The 24040-nt window shown below is 43.6% G+C and overlaps 1 protein-coding gene across 3 annotated transcripts in view; it reads right to left on the bottom strand.

Annotated features, from left to right (window-relative positions):
* Positions 1 to 1859: 1859 nt before the first annotated feature.
* The window catches only part of ube2kb (ubiquitin-conjugating enzyme E2Kb (UBC1 homolog, yeast)), a 137376-nt gene continuing 115195 nt past the window's right edge, over positions 1860 to 24040 (bottom strand). For all 3 annotated transcript variants that reach the window (XM_072496597.1, XM_072496595.1, XM_072496596.1), the window contains 3 exons: positions 12719 to 12818; positions 11287 to 11415; positions 1860 to 2906 (listed from right to left, as the gene is read on the bottom strand). In XM_072496597.1, the coding sequence (XP_072352698.1) occupies positions 2832 to 2906; positions 11287 to 11415; positions 12719 to 12808 (294 nt within the window). In that variant the 5' untranslated portion in view covers positions 12809 to 12818 and the 3' untranslated portion in view covers positions 1860 to 2831. The remainder of the gene's footprint in view (positions 2907 to 11286; positions 11416 to 12718; positions 12819 to 24040) is intronic.

The raw sequence follows: 24040 nt of genomic DNA, 5'->3' as shown, positions 1-24040 counted from the left end.
CTCCACCAATCAATAAGGTCATGGCTGACCTGACTATGGCCTTAACCGCACCATCTTGCCGGTTTCCATAACTCTTGGACACCTTTGTTAATAAAAGCTATCTAACTCAGCTTTAAATATATTAAATGACCTAGTCTCCACCGCTCACTGGGGAAGAAAATTCCAAAGGAGAATGACTCTTTTGAGAGAAGAAATTCCTCCTCATCTCGGTTTTAAATGGGAGAATCTTCACCTTTAAACTGTGATTCTCTCCTCCTGCCCCATCCCCAGCCCCCACCCCCAGAGGAAATAACCGAGCATCTCCCTGTCAAGCTCTATCGGAATCTTGTATGTCTCAATAAGATCACCTCTCATTCTTCGAAACACCAATGAGTATCAGCCCAACCTTTCCTCATAAGACAAACATCTCATCCCAGGAATCAACCGAATGGAACTTTCTCTGAAGTGGTTCCAATGCAAGTTATGTCCCTCCTTAAGGTGATTAAAACTACAGTACTCCAGGTGCAGTCTCACCAATGTGCTGTACAGTTATAGCAAGACTTCCCTACAACTGTGAACAGAAACAAGAATGTCTATTCAAAATAATTTACACCACGATACTGATTTAAGATGAGAATGTGGCAAGTATAACATTTTATAAGATATCGTCTTCGTCTTGCAAAAGAGGTTGAACTGCAATCAAAATTATTGAGGGATGGTTATAAGACGAGTTTAGACCAATTTACCCAGGCTGCTGAAATCTCTCATTTCTGTACAGTGACACAAACAACATTTTCTTTAACTTTGGTCATCCCCTCAATAGCTCAGCAAGTAAATAGGATCCCTATAGTTAAGCATACTTGATGTCTGTGGTCTGTGATGAGTCAGCTCATTGCACCATATTAAAATTGGCCTCAGTTTCCAAGTCTAAGGGGAAGACACAACTAACAATTCCTGCTCCTGGTCACTAACCAGCCTGACTAACTATGATCCCCCCTTACCCTGGTCTTGCATGATAAATGGCCGTCTGAAGTATCATTCAGCAGCCACCACCTATAAAACTATACATCAATATCAATTAGCGCATTTAGGTGAAGACGTGACAATGAAATCAAGAACAATTCATTCCCCATCAGGGTCATTGGTTCATGGATCCTTTTCCCACAGTGCAAGTTTATAAACAAAGCTTAGTTGAGAGCACAGTTGCAGAGGTGCTGCTCTTCAAGCAGAGGCGAGGTACAACTACCACAGGATGCTTATGTAGATCTTTCAGCAGTCAATTACAGTTCAAGAACTGCATGTCGGACTTGGGACAATGGTGATGATTTGTAGGGCAATAAGGGTTGCAGTTTAAATGTAATACAAGATTTTCCTAGACAGAGTTACAATTCTAGGGAATAAATTTAGTCAGTCACAATACACCAGCCTACACACAGAACGGCTGAAAAGCCGTTCTTTATCCTAAATTCTTGAGAGCCAGAAATGGAAATCTGAAAGTGTTTAAATCACAGTTCCATGGTGGCAAAGCTTTAAAAGGGTGAACTGCATCTCAGTTAAATAAATAAAAATGTAGGCATTTTCTAAATAAACAAAGCTACATTGACTCCTGTTCTATTTCCCAACAAGCGTTCATCATCAAAAGAGCAAACTCTTCTTAAGATATAGGCAAATTCCACAATTATGAAATTTCAAATCATGGTTTCGAAAATGTATATTATACTCGTCAACGGGACACATTTTATCAGCCAATAACTGTCCATCTGTTTACCATCACAAAAAAAAAATCACCGTTACTCAATTCAGCAAAGGGAAAACCAATAAATATCTCAAATTTTGAGAAATCAATTATTATATTAAATGACCCCAAGGTTAGTGGAAACTTTTAGGATGAAATACCATTTTAATACGAATAGAAAGCGTGGCTGTATATACAGGAAATATCCCATTGTTTGGAATTTTCAGTGATACCGGACAGAGTGCAGACAATCTGATCATTAACACACCTCTATTTCTAGGTGAACTTTAAATTATATACAGCAAGAAAACAGCCACCTCAGCCTCCAAAGTAGATTATAGAAATTGTGAATCACAAGTAGGGTGTGAATACTCAAGCACCTGTTAAGTAATTCAAAATAGTGATCACATTACTTAACAGCTACAATCATTTAAGAAAATCTAGCCTGTCAAACACTTTTTGATTGTGTCATAGCAAAGACCTTTGGAGAACAATGTAACCATGGGAGGAAATCCAAGTAATCTAGTCATGATCAGGCACACACTTGAACCTTTGATTTGATACCCATAAAAACTTAACATTCAAAAATGTCATCACATTAACTCGTGCATTAATGCCACGATTAAAGAGTGAAGCAGCCTCTCACTAAATATCATAAATAGAAACTCTGATCAGAGGTATTACTACAAGTAATGGCTACATAGGCCATGACACAGTCAAAAAATAGAAAACAACCATTTTCTAAGATGCAGGCCACATTACATGTTTTTATTATCAAAAACAAGTTGATGCAATTTAAAGCCTTGGTCACTTGGTTAAACTGTACTAAAGCAGGTGTATTTGTCATCTTCAGGATGAATGCAACTCAAACTCAGGATCCTTACAATGGAGAGTAGGAAAAAAATTAAAAAGTATTTCACGTTTCCCCTTTGTTTTAATTTACACAGATCTTTTGAGAGCTTTATTTACAGAGCATCGAATCCAGTCTCATTTATAGCGATTATCACATATTACAGTGATGTTTAAAATGGAATCTTTGCAGAACCCAGAAAGAACAAAGGGCAGAGGTGTTTGTCAATGAAAGGGCATCTGGGCTATATAAGTGATTCCAAATTCCTCAGTTACTGAGCAGTCGTTCTGTTGCACATTCCACGTCCCAGGATTGTGAAGACAAGGCCACTATTACTGCATTCTGTAGAAGAAATACAAAAGTTATAATCTACAGCAGCCAGCATCAAGATTACATTTTCAAATTTTAAATTAGTGACAATAGGTATACCAAAAAGGGTTGATTGGTCAAATGCAAACCATGGAATGACATACAAAGTTAGATAATAGTGAATAAAATTAGTTAAGAGTCCATAATTAAGCAATTTGTATACAAAGTCTGGATAAATTTAGCTTGTTAACATAAACAAGAGCAATGCAAACTCTCTTAAAGCACCATGAGAATGTATGGAGGGGAGGGGGGGGGGGGGGGGGGGGGGGGGGAAGAGAACCACAATACACGCATTGGTAATAGTAGAAACTCACTTGTGCACAATCCCTCAAATCTTAATTGCAACATTTATTGAAGTCAAAAATTGAGGGTCAAGTATAAATGGAAGCCATTTTATGAGCAATCAGGTGGGACAATCCTTACATAAGAACAAAGGAGCAGCAGTAGACTATTTTTCCTCTTGAGCCTGTTTCATCATTCAATAAAATGATCTGTGGCCTAATTCCAGATACCCACCTTTGTTCCATGTCCCTCAATGCTTGCGGTTCAGAGAAATTCAACAATCTCAGATTTAAAATTAACAAATGACTCAGCATCAATTGTCATTTTGCAGAAGAGTGCCAAACCTTGTAGAGGTTATTTCCTAACCTCACTTTTGAAAGATCTAGTTTTATTTTTTATGCTATGTCCTCTGGTCCTAGACTTTTGAACCAGCCAAAATAGTTTCCCTTTGTCTACCCTTTCAGTTCCGAGTTTAGGTATGATTCTAGCTAATCTGTACTTCATTTCCTCCAAAGCCAATATATACTACCTACAGTGAGGTGCCCAGGACTACTTGCAATATCCCAACTGAGAGAAGGGTATAGCTGAAACATGACTTTTACTCCTTGTATTCTATTCCTCTACATATAAAGGCCTCTACATATAAAGGCCAGCATTTCACAAGCAGTTTCAATTATTTTTGTGCCTGCTTATGACATTTCAATGGTCTATGTACACAGACCCCAAAGTCTTGTTTGGCCTCAACTATTGCTAGCTTCTCACTGCTTAGAAAGTAATCTGACCTCCCTTTGCAGGTCCAAATTGGGTGCTCTCACACTTGTCTATAAATAAATCTATTTGGCACAGTTCTGTCTATTCACTTAATCCATTAATATCTCTTGGATTTTTGGCAATCTATCCCATCTTTATGATATAAACTGTCTCTGAAGCATGTTAACATTTTTCTTTTTTAATTTTAATATAAATTTAAAGTACCCAATTAATTTTTTTCTCCAATTAAGAGGCAATCCACCTACCCGGCACATCTTTGGGCTGTGATGGTGATACGCATGCAGACACGGGGAGAATGTGCAAACTCCACACAGACAGTGATCCGGGGCCGGGATTGAAACCGGGTCCTCAGCACCGTGAGGCAGCAGTGCTAACCACTGCGCCACCCATGTTAAATTCTTTTTGATCGACTCCCACTGACCTGTCATTTCAGCCATTAACAATTTGCATCGCTTATCGTGGACAGTCTCTATCTTATCCTGTTCAAGCAAGCCTAATCTAAATCTAACTGCTCCATATTTCTCCTTTCTTAAAAAATATTTTTATTGATGATTTTAAATTTTTAATATAACCATATAAAAACAGATGTTACAGGTTACACTATAAAAGAAACACAACCAACAGTATAGATCACTTCCAACCTCCAAATAACCGATGCTAACTAACTCTTGGCTGCCATCTCAGGTAAAACCCCAATCAACCCCCTTGACAGTATATTTGACCTTCTCCAAATGCAAAAATTCCATAAGGTCACCTAACCAGGCCAAGGCACTGGTCAGAGTAGGAGACTTCCACCCAAGCTGAACTCGCCTCTGGGCTAATAACGAGGTGAAGGCGAGACCATCCGCCTTCACCCCCGTCTGCAGCACCGGCGAGTCCGATACCCCAAAAACGGCCACTAAAGGACAAGGCTCCAGTTCGACATTAAGAATTACTGACATGGTGTTAAAGAAGGAGATCCAAAGGTTTAGCAAATTGGGATATGGCCAGAACATACGAGTGTAGTTAGCCGGCCTCCGAGAACACCACTCACAGTTGCCCTCCACCCCCAAAAAGAAACCACACATCCTGACCTTGGTCAGATGGGTTTCCTCTGGGTACTCCGGTTTCCTCCCACAGTCCAAAGATGTGCAGGTTAGGTGGATTGGCCATGCTAAATTGCCCCTTAGTGTTCAAAAAAGTTAGGTGGGGTTACTGGGTTACAAGGATAAGGTGGAGTTGTGGGCCTAGATAGGGTACTCTTTCCTAGGGTCGATGAAGACCCAATGGGCCGAATGGCCTCCTTCTGCATGGTAGGATTTCTATGATCTGCGAAAAGTATGCAGTGGGAGTCGGGTTTTCGACACCCTTTGGCAACCCCACGATTCTGCCTCCTCGAGCGGTTTTCGAGATAGGCAACCGTAGCATCTTATTGCCACCAGAGCGCTCTCAGCCTCCAATTCGCTATGCTTCAACAAAGCCATTTCCATTCTCTTAAATCGCCGCACCATGCTCCTTTACCTTCTGAGGTTTTCTCCAGTTTCGACAGTATGAGACCCCCGGCTCTTCTATCGATTTTCGATAGGCCTCAGACATAACTCTCCATTGCTTCGCGAACGGTTTCTTGAATCAGCTACTTGTACACCAGCAAGCATATCGGTCGCGATTGGAGCAGCCAGAATCACAGGAGCAGGCCCCATCATTTTCTCCAACGAAGAGCCTTGTGAAGACGCCAAATCCGTCGACAAAGTTCGATCTGTAGGTTCCTTTCCCCTGGCCTTTCTTGGCATCTCTTTAATATGTACACCTTATACTATCTAAGGTTTTTCAAAAAAATAACCCAGATTTATCCCTACATGCCGCCATCGGAAGTCCGTTTCTCCTTTCAAGCACAACTTTGAAATCCATCATATTATCATAGATCATAGAATTTACATTCGGCCCATCGAGTCTGCACCGGCTCTTGGAAAGAGCACCCTACCCAAGGTCAACACCTCCACCCTAACCCCACCCAACACTAAAGGCAATTTTGGACACTAAGGGCAATTTAGCATGACCAATCCACCTAACCTGCACATCTTTGGACTGTGGGAGGAAACCGGAGCACCCGGAGGAAACCCACGCACACACGGGGAGGATGTGCAGACTCCGCACAGACAGTGACCCAAGCCAGAATCGAACCTGGGACCCTGGAGCTGTGAAGCAATTGTGCTATCCACAATGCTACCGTGCTGCCCCTTTTTTAACATTTTTATTTAAGGGGCAATTTAGCGTGTTCAATCCACCTACCCTGCACATCTTTGGATTGTGGGGGCGAAACCCACGCAAACACGGGGAGAATGTGCAAACTCCACACGGACAGTGACCCAGAGCCGGGATCGAACCTGGGACCTCGGCGCCGTGAGACTGCCGTGCTACCACTGCGCCACCGTGCTGCCCTTGCCAAATAGCAATTATAATTGCTATTAGGTAAATATTCATGCACCTTTTAGACTGATAATTAAATATGGTACATTAACCATTCCAAATCTAATGTTCCCTGCCTCCAACACCACAGAATCACTGCCACAGCCTTAGGCGATTCCTTTGTATTTTTCTTCCAGAAGTTAAATTGGGCAATGTTAATTCAGGCAGAGCTCATTTAAAGCCTGACAGTCCATTAGTACAGCATTAGCAGAATCTTTGTAGCATATTCCCTTATAACAACCATGGACAATAAGAACTACTTGTAATTGTACAACTCCATAAATCTAATAAAATAGTCAACAGATTTTTAGAGATAGTATGAAATCAAATTTGACACTGAGCCAAACAAGGAGGCACTAGGTCAGATGACCAAAACCTTGGTCCAAGGGATAGGTTCTAAGGAGTGTCTCAAAACGGGGAAACAAGGTAGAGAGTCAGAGATCTCTAGGGAGAGAATTCCAGAACTTAGACAGCTGAAGGCACAGCCACCAATGATGGAGCAATTATCAGGGGCATTCAAGAGGCTGGAATTGGAGGACTTCAGGTACCACAGGTTAGGGATGAGGCCATGGCACAAGTGAAAGCAAGAATACTAATTTTCAAATAAAAGCATTGCTGGATTGGGAGCTAATGTAGGTCAGAGAGCACACACAGGTGATGGGTGGACAACATTCTGTGCAAGTTAGAACAGGGAAATGTTGACAGCATTCAGAGGTCAAAACAGAGTCACAAATTTTCTCCAACTGGGGGGAAAAAAGATTTTAGAAAGTGCTTGTGTATTTGAAACTGTAAACAGCAGAAAGATTGTGCTGTTACATAGTATATTTATCTGAAAACTAAACTATACCTTCGTTAAGATCAACTTTTTCAGAGACACATCTATCCACTTTCCATAAAGTTCAAAATACTTCTGAACAGAAAGGTTAATCATACTGCCTCCAAACGTGAACCTTTTGTCTTCACATATGCCAACAGACCTGCTGAGTCTTTCCAGCAGTTTCTGATTTTATTTTCAATTTCCAGCACCCGCGTATTTTGCTTTTATTAAATGGCTAGACCAAGTTAGTCTGAGCTTCGAACTGGCTGCAAAAAAAAAAAAAAAAGCCCTTGAAGCTAGGTTTTAGCCTATTACTTACATTGTACTTTTATATTGGGCAGTGAGAGCCAGGAGGAAACAAGAAATAAATGATGTTGAAAGTTAATTTTAAAATGGCTTCAATGCATATTAGAAATGCATAAAATTTCTTGTATTTAAAACTACTGTAAATGTACATTTCAATCACATGGGTTAACTGCATTAGTAAACTTGTTTCTGTCACTTTTTTGGTATACGGTAGGGTTTTTGCCCCTTCTCATCTTTAATACTGCAGTTGTTCGAGGCAGTGGCTCAATATGCTCAAAAAAGGATAGGAGGGGTAATTGGGTTACGGGGATAGGGTGGAAGTGACGGCTTGGGTGGGTCGGTGCAGGCTCGATGGGCCGAATGGCCTCCTTCTGTACTGTATGTTCTATGCGTTAATAATAATAATCTTTATTGTTGTCACAGGTAGGCTTATATTAACACTGCAATGAAGTTACTGTGAAAATCCCCCCGTAACCACACTCCGACCCTAAAAACATTCCGGCGCCCTCTCCATATCTTTTTATAACTGACCAGAAATGTCTAACCAAGCTTTGATACAAGTTTAGATAACTTCTCTACTTTTTAATTCTGACCGACGAGTGCTTGGTTTGAATGTTGTACTGTCTTATTAACCTATTCAGCATTACTCAGTTCTATCTATATTATAGATCCTTCACTCAACTATAGCTACCACATAATTTACTCCTCCAATGCTCTGTTGGTGTACCCTTCTGAAGTATTTAAGAAATGTCAGTTGCAGCTCTTGGCTATACTTGAGGGGCCGACAATATTCAACATTTTGCTGCCCAAGTCCCACTACTTCAATTCTGAAGCATTTCACTTCAGACTACCAGACAATAAATATCAAATTTGTTACTAAATTGTAACTTATTTGGCTTGTTGAAATTTTGCTTTCTAATAAAGCCCAGAACATTCCCAGAATAGTTAAATGCTGATAAAACCATCTTAAGGAAACCATCCTACTGCAGCCTAAACACACAAGGCAAAACAAAAAAGGCAGTCATGACTGTAGCTGGACACCTAGGGCACAAATGCATAAGTGGGTTTTCTACTCACCAAAGGTTTAAAAACCCATTGCGACTGCAAGCTCAACACTTTATTCGCATCTGGTCTGTGCACAATTCCAATTCTAAAAGCCACATTCATTGCCCAAATCATGACAAGTTGTTCTCATTTGTACAATCGGCAGAAGGTTCCACCATCCCTGATATTGCCAGCTCAAAAATGGATGCATTTTAAATAACAAATTCTGGTTCAAATTACCAGCATGAATATATCCATGGATAAACACCAATGCAACAACACAGTAGGGATGTGAATAGAAGAGGACATTCCAATGAACAGTGCAGGAGGGCATGCTAGGAGCAGCACCAGGCATATCTAAAAATGTGTCAACCTGGTGGAGCTACATGACAGGAAAACATGCATGCCAAACAGCAGAAGCAGCCTGTGACAGACAAAGCTAAACAATCCCACAAGCAATGGATCAGATCGAAACACTTCAGTCCTGCCACATCCAGTTGTGAATGGTGGCGGACAATTAAACAAATCACTGGAGGAGGCGTCTCCACAAATATCTCTATTCTCAATGGTGGGGAAGCTCAGAACATTAGCGTAAAAGAGAAAGTTGAAGCATTTGCCAGCTATCTTCAGATATAAGTGCCAGCCAGATGTTCCATCTTGGCCTCCTCCTTGGGTCCTCAGCAACACAGATGCCAGTCTTCAGCCATTTTGGGTCACTCCATGTGATGTCAAGAAATGGCTGAAGGCACTGGATACTGCAAAGACTCCGGACCCTGAAACATTGCGGCAATAATATTGCTTCAGTATCTGAGAAATCACGAATGGTGCTGAACATTCTGCAACCATCAGCGAACATCCCCACTTCTGTCCTCATGATGGAGTGAAGGAATGAATGACGTTTTTCTTAAAATAAATTTAGAGTATCCAATTTTTTTTCCCAATTAAGGGGCAATTTAGCATGGCCAATCCACCTACCCTGCACATATTTTGGTTGTGGGGTTGACATAGGAAAATGTACAAACTCCACACGGAGAGTGACCCAGAGCCGGGATCAAACTCGGGTCCCCGCGGCCATGAGGCAGCATTGCTACCCACTGCGTCACCGTGCCGCCCAAGGAATGGATGAAATTGAAGGGATGGGTGCAATCATTTTAGAACTAGAAGCTTAATAAGTCGTCTCAATAAAGTGATATTGAAAATCCTAAAAGAATGAAATAATAAGACATTTGAAGCAGAAGGTGAAGAGATACGGACTGTATTTAGGCCAGGAATTGCAATGAGAGAGGACAATATTTAACCCAAGAACAATCTTTGATAAACATATGGAAGTAAAGACAAACATTCACAAAGACAAAGCTCTTTCTGCAGAATCAGACGAGGCTCTACAAAATATAAAATCAAGTAAAATATAGAAACTTAGAATACGGGGCTGAAGTTCAGTTCAGAACAAACAAGATATCTACATCAACCCAAGTAGCACAGATGGAGTCAATAGCAAGGCTCAATAAAGATCATTTTGTGCTTCCCAATGCTGAATCGGAGTAACTTGTGATTAACTCAGGACTTTTTCAGCACAAGATGTTACGGGTTGAGAAAAGAGACACAGCTAAATACCATCAAGCTGCAGTTGAAAGCTGACCTTGTGATTTTCTATAATTTCACCAAGAGGTAGCATGTAGGTTAGGGGACAGACCCTGACGATAGATACTTAGAGAACCCTGAAGAGGAATAGTGCAGTTGGAGGAAGAGGAAGATAGCGATTTGTGATGACACTCGGATTGGCAGAAATAGAACCAGATAAGCAGTCCATAGAGTTAATGTAACCTGAGAAAAAGCATGACAGGAGGATGGCATGACCTACCAGAATTGCACACTGCGGATTGATGCCAAGGAGCACAGTGCACCACTGCCACAGTACCAACAACACATATTAGCATTGTGAACATAATAGGATACATAATATAAAAATCATAAATTTTAATCATGGTCAACAGTAAACCAGTTGAATTTCTTTCCCTCTTTCACAGAAAGAGACGCTCAATCTGATTTTGTTTTCAGGAATTTGTCAGAGAAATGTATCACTTTTTAGATAAGGAACACTTTTTTTTCCCTTACTGAATTTCTTCTTTCATAGAACTCAAGGATTCTCATAAATGAACTAAGTAGTTTCGACGTTTTAAAAAATTATTCCCCCTTTCCAGGACATGAACATGTAATTTATAAATTTACTCTAAAGATTCGATAAGCTTTGCCCATTTAAAGTTAGATTTTCCAAGTCCTTACATTTGGATAGGACATTAGACTAAGCTTGCTTCTCCTTGTACCATTTATTAAGTTGGCTGTTTTCAAAGAAGTCAAGATTCTCCTATTGTCTTGACCAACATTTACTCTCCTAACAGATATCAAATACAATAAATATATAAATTAAGTGATCTTTTTATTTCACGTTTGTTTGTGGGTCACCAGGGATACTGATGGCTGCAATTCTGTTCAAAATAGTTATTGCATTTCAAATGCAATTCATTCGTTAAGCAATTTGACATTTTCAACACAATGCAGAGCCATATATAGCAAACGTACAAAAGACAAAGAACCAGATATAATGATTGCGCTAAAGTTGTAATTGGAAAACTGTCTATAAGTGAACACTTACTGCATGTGTTAGATAAAATTACTCTCAATACTTACTTTATCAAAGCCCATAGCACACAGTTTGTCTACCTTTCTAGTGTACTCGGGGCTAGGAACTGGTGCTCCAGCATACACGTGCGCCCAGAGTCGGGCTGTCTGTTTAAACATCTCTGGATTTTGCTTGTACTGCAGAAAGAACATACTCCATAAGCACATTGCTCATATAGAGGCTATAAAGAAATTTCATTAATTTAGTGTTATTAATCAATATTTTCAGAAAGACAATTTTTGAATTTGAAGATGAATTAAACGGATGCTTTAAAAATATACAAAGGTGTGGCAGCACAGTGGCTAGCACTCCTGCCTCATGGCGCCGAGGTCCCAGGTTCAAGCCTGGTCCTGGATCACTGTCCGTGTTGAGTTTGCACATTCTCTCCGTGTTTACGTGGGTTTCGCCCCCACATTCCAAAGATGTGCAGGGTAGCTGGATTGGCCACTCTTTTGAGGTCCACCAACAAAACAGAAGAAAGGAAAACAAACTGAGGGACAAAGCAAAAAAGGGCCACTCCTGCCCGAACATAACAAAGATCAACGGAAACTTAAAAACATCAAATAAGAGTGCAGGTAAAGGGGATAATAAAGCACCCCAGCCCTTGAGGTGCCCATGGACACCGCATGTTCCCTTTCCAGGGATGCCCGGTCGCGAATGTAGCCGCGGAAGAGGGGCAGACAGTCTGGCTGGACAACCCCCTTAGTTGCCTGCGGTTTGGACCTATAAATGGCGCGCTTCGCCAGACCCAGGAACAGGTTCACAAGGAGGTCCTCCCCCTTCCCCACCCCTCTCCACACCGGGTGCCGTTAGATTAGGAGCGTGGGGCTGAAGTGCAAACAAAACTCCAGCAAAAGATTGGTTAGAAAACTAAAAAGGGAGTGCAGCCTAAAACATGTAACATACACACGGTCCACGGACTCCACAAGGCCGCAAAAATGGCAGGCTTCTTGGGAGTCCGTGAACCGGTGCAATCGGTGTTTGTAATGCACTGCTGCATGCAACACCCTCCACCCCAGGTCCCCAAGATTGAGGGGGAGGACTCCTCCATAAAGGGAACTCCAGTGGGGACCTCCACCGCCCGGCGGCAACAAGGCACGCCATGGCGTGTCCGGACTTTTTTTTAAACCCAATACCTCATTTTAAGTTAATAATTGTATATGGCAGTTTGAATGATCACAGGATTTGTCCTGTCGAGATTGGTTACAAAAGAATGCTGAAATATAATTCAATGTTTAGCAGCGATTTCTTTCATTTTTTGTAAAACTGGTTATTTCCCAGATGATTCCTGGGTAAGAACACCCTGTGATGTAACATTAAACAGGAAGCTTCTCAGTTGTTCTGGAAACTGACCCGTCCCAATATTTGGATGTTTGGTCAATTTTTTTAAATTCAAGAGCCTATCTGCATTGTTCTGGCTGCTGCCATGTCTTTGCTAACCTGTTGTGCCACGACTGCATCCTGTGGGTCATCTGGTTCAGCTGCTGCCAGTAAGGCTTGTAACGATAATAAAACTGTTCTTAAAGTCATAGCAGCTGCCCTAAAAATCGAATGGAGCAACAAAGTCAGTCACTGAACAGAGGACAAAATTCCAGATCATTTATTTTCAACAAATTCCAGATCTTGTACAACTCACTCCTGAAAATTCATTTTTTTAGATTGTGAAAAGCAAGAAAGTATTAAATAAAAGTGCTGTCAGGCTTCCTCCTAATAAGGATTACAGAGTACCAAAGGCAAAGGACTGGGACAGATTCCTGATCAACAGTGTTCAGAATATAGCACTCTAGTGTAACCTAGAATGAGGGAGAATAAATAATGCTATTCAGACAATAACTTGAATGTTGCTGTTGAGACATTGTAGTCAAATATAAAAATGTAAATTGTTGAAAACACATTTCGTTTGCAAGAAGGGTTATAAAATATCATACTGGTATCATCTTTGAGAATATCTGAACTCCCAAGTTATCTTTGTCATAGTCATGGAGTTTTACAGCGTGGAAAGAGGCCCTTCGGCCCATCAAGCACCTAACTATTCTAATCCCATTTTCCAGCACTTGGCCCGGAGCTTTGTACGCTATGACATTTCAAATGCTCATCTAAATACTTCTTAAAAGGTGTGAAGGTTCCTGCCTCTATCACTCTATCAGGCAGTGAGCTCCAGGTTCCAACCACCCTTTGGGCGAAAAGGTCTTTCCTCACATCTCCTCTAAACCTCCAGCCCCTTAGCTAAATCTATGCCCCTTGGTTATTGACCTCGCCACTAAGGGGAAAAGTACCTTCCTACCCATCTTATGTCCCTCATAATTTTATAATGTGGAGATGCCGCCGTTGGACTGGGATGGGCACAGTACAAAGTCTTACAACATCAGGTGTAAGTCCAACAGGTTTGTTTTGAATCAATAGCTTTCGGAGCGCAGTTCCTTCATCAGGTGAATGAGGAGATGAGTTCCATAAACACATGTATAGATAAATTCAATGATGCAAGATGATGCTTTGAATGAGAGTCTTTGCAGGTAATTAAGTCTTTACAGGTCTAGACGGTGCAACTGCAGAGAGGGATAACAACAGGTTAAAGAGGTGTGAATTGTCTCAAGCCAGGGCAGTTGGTAGGATTTCGCAAGCCCAGGCCAGATGGTGGGGGGTGAATGTAATGAGACATGAATCCAACGTCCCAGTTGAGGCCCGACTCATGCGTGCGGAACTTGGCTATCAGTTTCTGCTCAGTGATTCTGTGTTGTCGCGCGGCCTGAAGGCCGCCTTGGAGAAGGATTACCCGAAGATCAGAGGCTGAATGCCCTTGACTTCTGAAGTGTTCCCCGACTGAAGGGAACATTCCTGCCTGCCGATTGTCACGCGATGTCCGTTCATCCGTTGTCGCAGCGTCTTCATGGTCTCGCCAATGTACCACACCTCGGGACATCCTTTCCTGCAGCGTATGAGGTCCGTATGAGGTAGATAATGTTGGCCGACTCGCACGAGTATGTACGGAGTACCAGGCGGTTGGTGTTCTCACGTGTAATGGTGGTATCCATGTCGATGCTCTGGCACCTCTAGCATGGCAGGTTGTGTTGTGAGGTTGCCATGGCAGGGTTGTGTGGTGTCATGGTCGCTGTTCTCCTGAAGGCTGGGTAGTTTGCTGCAAACAATGGCCTGTTTGAGGTTGCGCGGTTGTTTGAAGGCTAGTAGTGGGGTTGTGGAGATGGCCTTGGCAAGATGTTCGTCTTCATCGATGACATATTGAAGGCTGCGAAGATTTCGGCGTTGTTTCTCCGCTCCGGGGAAGTACTGGATGACAAAGGGTACTCTGTCGGTTGTGTCCCGTTTTTGTCTTCTGAGGAGATTGGTGTGGTTTTTAGCTGTGGCGCATTGGAACTGTGGATCGATTAGTCGAGTGACATATCGCATTCTTACGAGGACGTCTTTCAGCGTCTGTAGATGTCTACAGACACTGAAGGTGTATAATTTTATACACCTCAAACAGGTACCCCATCAGCCTTCTCTGCTGCAGGGAAAACAACCCCAGCCTATCCAGTCTCTCTTGATACTGAAACACTCCAGCACAGGCAACATCCTGGTGAATCCCCTCTGCACCCTCTCAGTGCAATCATTTTCTTCCTGTTGTGTGGTGATCAGAACTGCACAGAGTACTCCAGCTGTGGGCCAACAGCACTTTATACTGCTCCAGCATAACCTCCCCACTATTATATTCAATGCCTTGGTTAATAAAGGCAAATGTCCCAAAGGCCTTCGTAACTACCTTACCTACCTGTCCTGCTGTCTTCAGAGATCTGTGAACATGCACAGATCTGTACTTCCTGGGGTCTGACCATTTATTGTTTATTCCCATGCCTTCTTAGTCGTCCCAAAATGCACTAACTCTCACTTTTCAGGGTTAAATTCCATTTGCCCCTCTTCTGCCCATCGAACCAGCCTATCTATATTGTCCTGTAATCCAAGGCCTTGCTCCTCACTATTTACCACACCACCAACTTGTGTCATCATTAGTTTCTGGACTTCCGGTAGCAGGGATGTGCTGAGCGGTTGCAGGAAAGGTGGCTCTCCTCCTGGAAGTTTGGAATTTGGCACTTTTAGACCGAAAATAGGCCACTAAGCCTGCAAACCAACCGCCCCCCCCCCCCCCCCTCCCCCCCAACCCCTCCATTTCCCCCTTGAAGATAACCACAGATACAGAGAGATGTCTGCGAACAACTCAAAAAGAGAGATGTCTGCGAACCACCCCCCACCGACCCCCCTCCAAGAAATCCACAGATACAGAGAGATGTCTGCGAACAACTCAAAAAGCAAAAGAGACAATAAAGTTAGCAAGAGTTTGGAGAGAAAGAACAAGGCAAGCACACGGAGCAAAACACAACAGAGCAGGCTGGGTCGCGGATGCACATGCCAGACTACCCCCGCCCCGCCAATAAGCCAGTGGATGGAGCACATAACGCAGGAGCTCCTAAATCATTAAGCCGGAGATGATGGCAACGGTGAAGGCAGCGGATGCTCTGACCTCCTTCAAGGAAAAGACAGAAGCGCAGAAAGCAACAATAAGTGGGCTAGGACTGTCCAACCTGGTGGAATTTCAGGTTGGAGAAGCTAAAGTACATCATCCGGGGATCGAAGAAATGTTCACCAACTTGCTCCAAGACCTGTTCATAACCAGCAACCAATAAAGTAGGGAGGGGGGATGGGGATCCAGGACAAGTCACAAAATAGGGGAGAGAAAGGAAGGGGAGAAGAACAGTGGGAGGGCAGGGGGTGAGGAGGAGGAGAGAAGACAAAAGCACACAAGAAAAACACTTGACAGGTAGAGGAGAAGAAAAACGCAAGGGACAGTTTGCTTGTAAATTACTGCCTGAACCACAGGGGCTGCAAATGTTTGTGAATACGTGTGTTGGTCTTGTTATGTAAAGTTTGCAATGAAATGTGAAAACACTAACAAAAATATATATATATTTTTTTAAATCATTGGTTTCTGTACGGAGGAATAGGAAACAATAGCAGCTTCACGTTAAAAGGTCAGAATTTAGTATACCCACAAAACAGGAAATTCTAAGCCCAAACTATGGAATACCAGTATATTCAGTGGTGTCCAGTCCTGACATTTTCAATCATGTACAATTCTCAGCCAACTCTATTATTTTTGCAGTCAGACCTAAGATTGTCCAGTATTTTGTTTTAGATTCCAGCATCTGCAGTAATTTGCTCTTATCTATTATTTTTGCTACTGGGTTAGAAAGGAATATGGCTACTGTAAAAGCTGCGTTAGTTGGCAGCTTTGCACAAATTTGGAGTACAACTTAATAACCAATTAGATAATAACCACTTAGTCCAAAGCAAAATGAAGGAATGAAAATCGCTTATTGTCTCAAGTAGGCTTCAATGAAGTTAGTGTGAAAAGCCCCTAGTCGCCACATTCCAGCGCCTGTTCGGGGAGGCTGGTACGGGAATTGAACCGTGCTGCTGGCCTGCCTTGGTCTGCTTTCAAAGCCAGCGATTTAGCCCTGTGCTAAACAGCCCCTTCTAAAATCTAAAAGGGGCCAAATGAAAATGTTGATTCTATTTCCTTGAGCATATTCTTACAATTTTTCCACTTGCGCACAGAGTACTGGTCAGTATAAATGCATACCAGGGGGCAGCATGGTGGTGCAGTGGTTAGCTCTACTGCCTCACCACGCCGAGGTCCCAGGTTCGAGCCCGGCTCTGGGTCATGTGTGGAGTTTGCACATTCTCCCCGTGTTTGTGTGGGTTCCGCCCCCACAAACCAAAGATGTGCAGGGTAGGTGGACTGGCTAAATTGCCCCTTAATTGGAAAAAATTAATTGGATACTCTAAATTTATATATTTTTTAATGCATATCAATGAGACTGTTTTAGTTTTGCTCAGCACCTTCAGAGGAGAAAAAACTTGGTGGAAAGTGTTTAAAACTGTGTACTAAATTTTAGGTTGCAAAACAACTAAAGCGAATGAGGGGAAAGAAATGAAATTCTCTAGTTAAACATCATGTCAAAGCGACTTGAAATATCACACAGGACAATTTCCATACCACTAGTGTCTGTTGCAGAATAGCCAAATAAAGTGAAACTTACTGAACACAGCCCCTACAATATCCTGGCTCTAATTCCATACATTTCAAGTACTGCCCATCTCCTCCTCCACACCTGCTGCTCCAACAACCCTCCCCACCCTCACTATCAAAATACAACTGAGCACTTCACAGCATCTACAAAAATAAGTGCAGTCAGCCCATAACGTCACATGTGGCCGATTCCATTTAAAAAGGAAACCTATGAAGGTAGACTATTAACAGGCAGCAAACAATTGTAGCTCTTAAAAATTGTCCTAATACTAAATAGCAACAGGCCTGAAAATATCTGATTTTTAAAAATCTTATGTTTTACTTAGTTAAGATAAAGAATGGCCTCTCCTTTGGCTGCAGAATTTTTCCAACAAATGTCTGAACAAAGAAGAACTTCCCCAAGTGCAATGCTCGGTCGCTGCTACTTCGTTGCGGTAGGTACATTTCTCAAATTAAGTGAAGGGAAAATTATCCAGGGGTCCATTTCTTACTGAGGCCGGAGGAGAAAAGGGAAACAAACTGCAAGAGTAATGGAAACAGATGAAACTTATTGAGAAAACAAAACAGCAATTTAAAAGAAAATTTTTGCTATCATTGGCAAGTGTCAAGACAGTTTTTATTGCATGTTTCCTATTTGCAAACTGAATTTCTAGCTCCTTTTTTAAGATTTTGGACAATCAAGTTATTTATTTATTTATTCGTAATCTATACAATATGTGACTTACAGATCTGCAATATTGAGGTACACTTAACTGACCTCTGAAGTAGCTTAGCTAAATTATATTGGGCTGTTTAGCACAGGGCTAAATCGCTGGCTTTAAAAGCAGACCAAGGCAGGCCAGCAGCACGGTTCGATTCCCGTAACAGCCTCCCGAACAGGCGCCGGAATGTGACAACTAGGGGCTTTTCACAGTAACTTCATTTTTGAAGCCTACTTGTGACAAGAAGCGATTTTCATTCATTTTTCATATCAAAATCGCTATGAAAACCACAATCGAAATAAAACCAGAGGAACCAAACATCAACTGAAGGACAGGATTCAACACATCCAAGGCACACCCAGTACAGTGAACCCTGTAAGGGTCTCCTCGCTAACACCTCGTAACTTGTGCCAAAATCTTTGAGAGCTGAGCTAGGTAGAACAAAGGATAGCCTGGAAGTCATAGTCTCAGACAACATCGCAAAGCTCCTCCATCACCATCCCGAGTTATGTCCTGTTCCACCAGCAGGACTGACACACCAGAGGAGACACCACAATGGTATACAGTCAGGAGTGAATGGCCCTGGGAGTCCTCAACAATAATTCCAAATCTCATGTAGCCTCCCAAGTGGCAGGGTCAAGGATGCCATAGAACTGCTGTAGGGGTAGGGTGAACAGCCCAGAGGTCTCATTTTAGGAACAATGACAAAGGTAGAAAGAGAAATTGCATCCTGCAAGTAGACTTTAGGGCAGAGTTGATCAAACTCAGGGTCGCCACCCACAGGCAGGTGTCGGGAGGGTCGCGGAGCGGTCAGTCGCGGAGAAGTGCCCAACAGCCACCGCCAGCTTTTAGATTGAGAATGCCGGCCACAGCTACCAGCAACCGCAACATTTTGCCTTGCTCCATCCGATTGGCATTCAGATTATGCAATGGTTGATTACCTTTCCTAATATTACATCCGACGTCTAATTGTTCCGCTGACCAATAGGAGCAAGTGGGGGCGGAATTTCTGGCGGTGGACTGTTGGAGGCCGGGACCTGTGAAGGACATGGAGAGCGACAGAGTGAAGTTTGTGTGGGGGACTAGAATGGCGGGTCACAATGCTGGCAGTCAGCACCAGTTCACTGGCTTCCACAAGTACTTCAATGCCTACACCATTACAGGAAGGACGAATTATGTGATAGCTACATAAACACGGATTGCTGCAATCTGTTTGTTCTTCTAACTGAGATCCAAGTAGAAGGCAACAGCAGCAATCACAGAAAAGAAATGTGTGGTTATCCCCTGGGACAGGCCAAGTGGAATTTAAGGACTAGCATGTGAAATCTGTGTGAATGTTTGAAACCTCTGCAATCTGGTCACTATAATGGTGTATTAGAAGGTGCCCGATGTCAGCGTGTATCCCAGTACTGTCTCATCCGGACGTCAGCGAGCTGTCCCAGGACCAAATTTCTTTTTTAAAACGGCAGAAGTGGTGAGCGAGCAGATCACATTCCCGGCGTGTACTCTGACGTCAGTCGTTCCCTGCTTTGGCCGCAAAATCCTAGAGGAGAGATTCCTCTATTTTCTAGCTGCCAGCAAGCAAGGAACAAGAGTGTGTGAAGAACTGAAAATTGATCGATTTGTAATAAGGAAGAGAAGGCCAGAGACACAAACAGGCCAGGATCCCACAACTGAATGGATAGCTTCTCAGGAGACTTCAACGTAGGTCAAAGCAGTGCTGGTGTAAGCTCCATGACCTCTGATGAACAATCCATTAAGAAGCTGAAATCGGAAACAAAGCAGTATAAAAGATGATTTCGTGATATGGCTTTATTAATAATGCCAACACAAATCATGATGCAAAACCCATGTGCATTATATCCCGGAAAGTAGTGGCAAATGAAAGATTAAACTTTCAAAACTTCAAAAGCATTTGAAGACTAAGCATGGCGAGTTAGAGGACAAACCTCTTGATTTTTTTCAAAGGATGCAGTGAGAACTTAAATCATCAGCTGAAGCCCTTAGCAGAAATGTAACATTGAGTGATGAAGCAAGTCAGACTGTGGGGTCCAAGCCGGCTCGCGGGTCACAACGGTCGGCCAGCATGGGTCACGACGGTTGGCAAAAATAAGTTTGAAAAACACTGCTTTATGTAGGAAATTGAAAAGCAGGACTTTAACGGTGGTAATCTCCGGATTACTCCTGGTACCACGCAAGCGTATAGGATTAGAATTTGCGGTTTGTGAATTGCAGTGGACTTAGGCATTCTGGGAGATAGAGTTGATGTGCCTCATGACCAACCTCTTAAAGTACTTCATAATGATAGATGTCAAGGCCACCGGACGATAGTCATTGAAGCACGTTGCCTGGTTCTTCTTTGGCTGGTACGATAGTGGTCTTCGTGAAGCAGGTGAGGACCTCGGAACGGAGTAGGGAGAGGTTAGTGATGTCTGCAAATACATCCACCAGCTGCTCCGTCCAAAACCAGGGAACCCGTCGCTTTCCGAGGGTTCACTTATAAGAAGCTGTGACGATAGGTTTGGCTGTGTCCGAGGCTGCTGGGGCAGTTGATAACTGTTTGATGGTTTCCTGCTCGACCGAGCATAGATTGTATTAAGTTCACCGGGGAGGGGTGCGCTGCTGCCGGAGATTCTGCTCGGCTTCGTCATGAGCCCACCCAGGGAGGAGACACCAGAAGTGATCATCTCCCTCGATGCAGAGAAGGCCTTCGACTGGGTGGAGTGGAAATATCTCATCATGGGGTACTGGAACAGTTTGAGCCAGTGTTCACCTCATGGGTGAAACTGCTGTACATCGCTCCCATGGCGTACAGACACCAGCTCAGGCTACTTCCAACCGCACAGTGGCACGAGGGAGGAAGGCCCATTGTCCCCTCTGCTGTTCACTCTGGCAATTGAGCCGCTGGTTATCATGTTCAGACCAGCGGAGGGGTGTAATGGCATTCAGGGAGAGACAGGGAAGAGTCTCTCTCTATACGGATGACCGGCTCCTCCACCTAGATAGCATGGGTAAGACAATGGTACTCCTGAGGGACTTCGGAGCCTTCTCGGGATTATAAACTCAACCTGAGCAAGAGTGAAATCTTCCCGGTGAAACCTAGGGAGGAGAAGCAGAGCTGGGAACACCGCCGTTCAAACAGACCTAAGTCAAGTTCAGGTACCTGGGGATTCAGATAGCCCACAACTGGAACCTGCTCCACAAGTGGAACCTGTCCAACCTGGTGGAGGTGGTGAAGAGGGACCCGCAGAGGTGGGATTCACTCCCACACTCCCTTGTGGGGAGAGTGCAGATAATAAAAACAAACATACTGCCAAGGCTCCTCTTAATATTTAGATCAGTCCCGATCTTCGTCCCAAAATCCTTTTTCACCAAGGTGGACAAATTAATCTTGGTCTTCCTGTGGATGGGAAAGAATCCCAGGATCTGCAAATCCATCCTACAGAGGGGGCAGCGCTTAGGGGACTGAGCGCTTCCGAATCTCCTGTTCTACCATTGAGCAGCCAAAATGGCTGGGGGAGCTGGGGACGGAATGGGTACAGATGGAAGAGACCTTCCGTATCAGAAAGTCCCTGCTGGCACTGGTCTCCACCCCATTCCCATGTCCCCCAGCCAAGTACTCGACGAGCCCGATAGTGGTAGCCACACTAAGAACCTGGAACCAACTCAGACATCACTTCAAACTGAAAGACATGTTCATCACATGCCCCATCTGCACAAACCACAGTTTCATCCCGTACAAAATGGGCACCACGTATAAAACCTGGAGAAGGAAGGAAGGGGTGCACATGCACATGGTAGAGTAGCAACCCTGGGGGAACTAACATAGAAGCTGGAGCTCCCGAAAGGGAACAAGCTCAGATGTCTCCAAATGAAGTCCCTTATCGTTCCCAGACACACCCAACTGGACAGAATTAGCACAGGATGAATTATGGACGACTCGAGGAGGTAAGGGCCCCACGAGATGAAATGACAGGCGGAAGAACTGGGCACCTGGATAGGGGGAGGATTCTGGAGCGAGGTACTACACGGGGTGAATTCCACCTCCTCGTGCACAAGGCTGAGTCTGCCAGCAGCTGAAGGGGTGCATAGGACACACCTGACCAGGACACGCATGCATGGGTTTTTCCCCAGAGGTGGTAGACATATGTGAGAGGCGCCAGGTGATCCAGCCAACCGCTCCCACATGGTCTGGTCATGCACAAGGCTGGCCAGATTCTGGACCACCTTCTTCGAGGCCCTGTCCGATGCCGTGGGAGTGGAGCCATGCCCATTACTGGCCGTCTTCGGGATGTCAAAGCAGCCAAGACTCTTCAAAGGAAGGGGAGCCAACGTCCAGGCCTACGCCTCCCTAATTGCCCGCCAACTCCTCCTGCTAGGATGGAAATCGGCAGCGCCACACAAGGCCTTGTACTGGCAGAATTCCTGCGGCTCGAAAACATAAAATTTGCCATCAGGGAGTCGAATGAAGAGTTCCACCTCAGGTGGAGGCAGTTCATCGGCATCTTTGAAGGCCTTTGGCATTCACTCACACCACAACGAAGGAAAAAAAAGTGTTTGCACTACACCTGTGGTATGGGTGCTTACAAGCTGTATAGTAACACTGCCCTGTGAATTGTTGAATTCTATCTTGAATACTCTAAGTTGCAAACATCCATTTCTTCATGTTATATATTTTGATTATATTTTTTGTTTATTATAAATGAAACTCTTCCATGGGCAGCATGATAGCACAGTGGTTAGCGCTGTTGCCTCACGGCACTTAGGACTCCGGTTCGATCCCGGCCCCGGGTCACTATCCATATGGAGTTTGCACATTCTCCCAGTATCTGTGTGGCTCTCACCCCCACAACCCAAAGATGCGCAGGCTAGGTGGACTGGCCACGCTAAATAGCCCCTTAATTGGAAAAAACATTTTCAAAAATGTTTTTAAAATAAAATAAATGGAATGTAAGATGGACAATCCATCTTAAGACTCCTTGAGGTGAGCAACATTACTGCTAAACATAGGAAAAACTGTGTTTCCCTCACAACATCCAAGCTGTAATGCTGGAGACCTATGCTCTACACCAAACACCCCTCTGTCCAAGCTGTTCCAGTACAACTACAAAACTGGCAGCCGCCCACAGGAGATGTCAGATATGCCCTGTCCATAAAAAGGTCAAGTCAAATCAGGCCAATTACCACTCTTTCAGTTTTTTTGAACTATCAACAAGTGGTGGAAAGAGTCAGCAAGAGTGCTACAAAAAGCCCATCCTTGCCAACAAACTGTTCACTGATGTAGTTTGAATTTTGCTATAGCAACCCAGCCACAGCCAAATAAAGTACAAAAGAGCTGAATGCCAGAGGTGAGGTGAATGCTCTTTCCATCAAGTTAGCATTTGGCCCAGTGTGGCCTAGCCAGAGTAAAATTGAAATAAATTAGAGTTAGCAGGGAATAACCCTTCACTGACTGGAGTCATAACTAGCCCAGAGGAAGATAGCTGTGGTTTTTGGAGGCCAATCACCTCAGCCCTAGGTCACTGCTGCAGGAGTTCCTAGGCCTGTGTCCTTGATGAAACCACCTCCAGCTATTTCATCAATGACCTTCCCTCGATCATAAGTCAGAAGTAGGGATGTTCACTGCTGCACTATTCAGTAGCATACGCTACTTCTCAAATAATGAAGAAATTTGTGCTCCCAATTTTTTTTAAAATATAAATTTAGAGTACCCAATTATTTTTTCCAAATAAGGGGCAATTTAGCGTGGCCAATCCATCTACCCTGCACATCTTTTTAGGTTGTGGGGGTGAAACCCACGCAGACATGGAAAATGTACAAACTCCACACAGGCAGCGACCTGGGCCGGAGTCGAACCCGGGCCTTCAGTGCTGTGAGGCAGCAGTGCCAACCACTGCGCCACCGTGCCGCCCTGCATTTGTGCCCAAAATCTAACCACCACCTCTTGACAATCAATGGGATTACCATCATCAAATCCGC

This window comes from Scyliorhinus torazame, chromosome 3 (genome assembly GCF_047496885.1).
Source record: "Scyliorhinus torazame isolate Kashiwa2021f chromosome 3, sScyTor2.1, whole genome shotgun sequence".
Taxonomy (NCBI): Eukaryota; Metazoa; Chordata; class Chondrichthyes; order Carcharhiniformes; family Scyliorhinidae; genus Scyliorhinus; species Scyliorhinus torazame.
The sequence above is the reverse complement of the archived record's forward strand: the minus strand, read 5'-3'. Positions and strand labels throughout refer to the sequence as shown.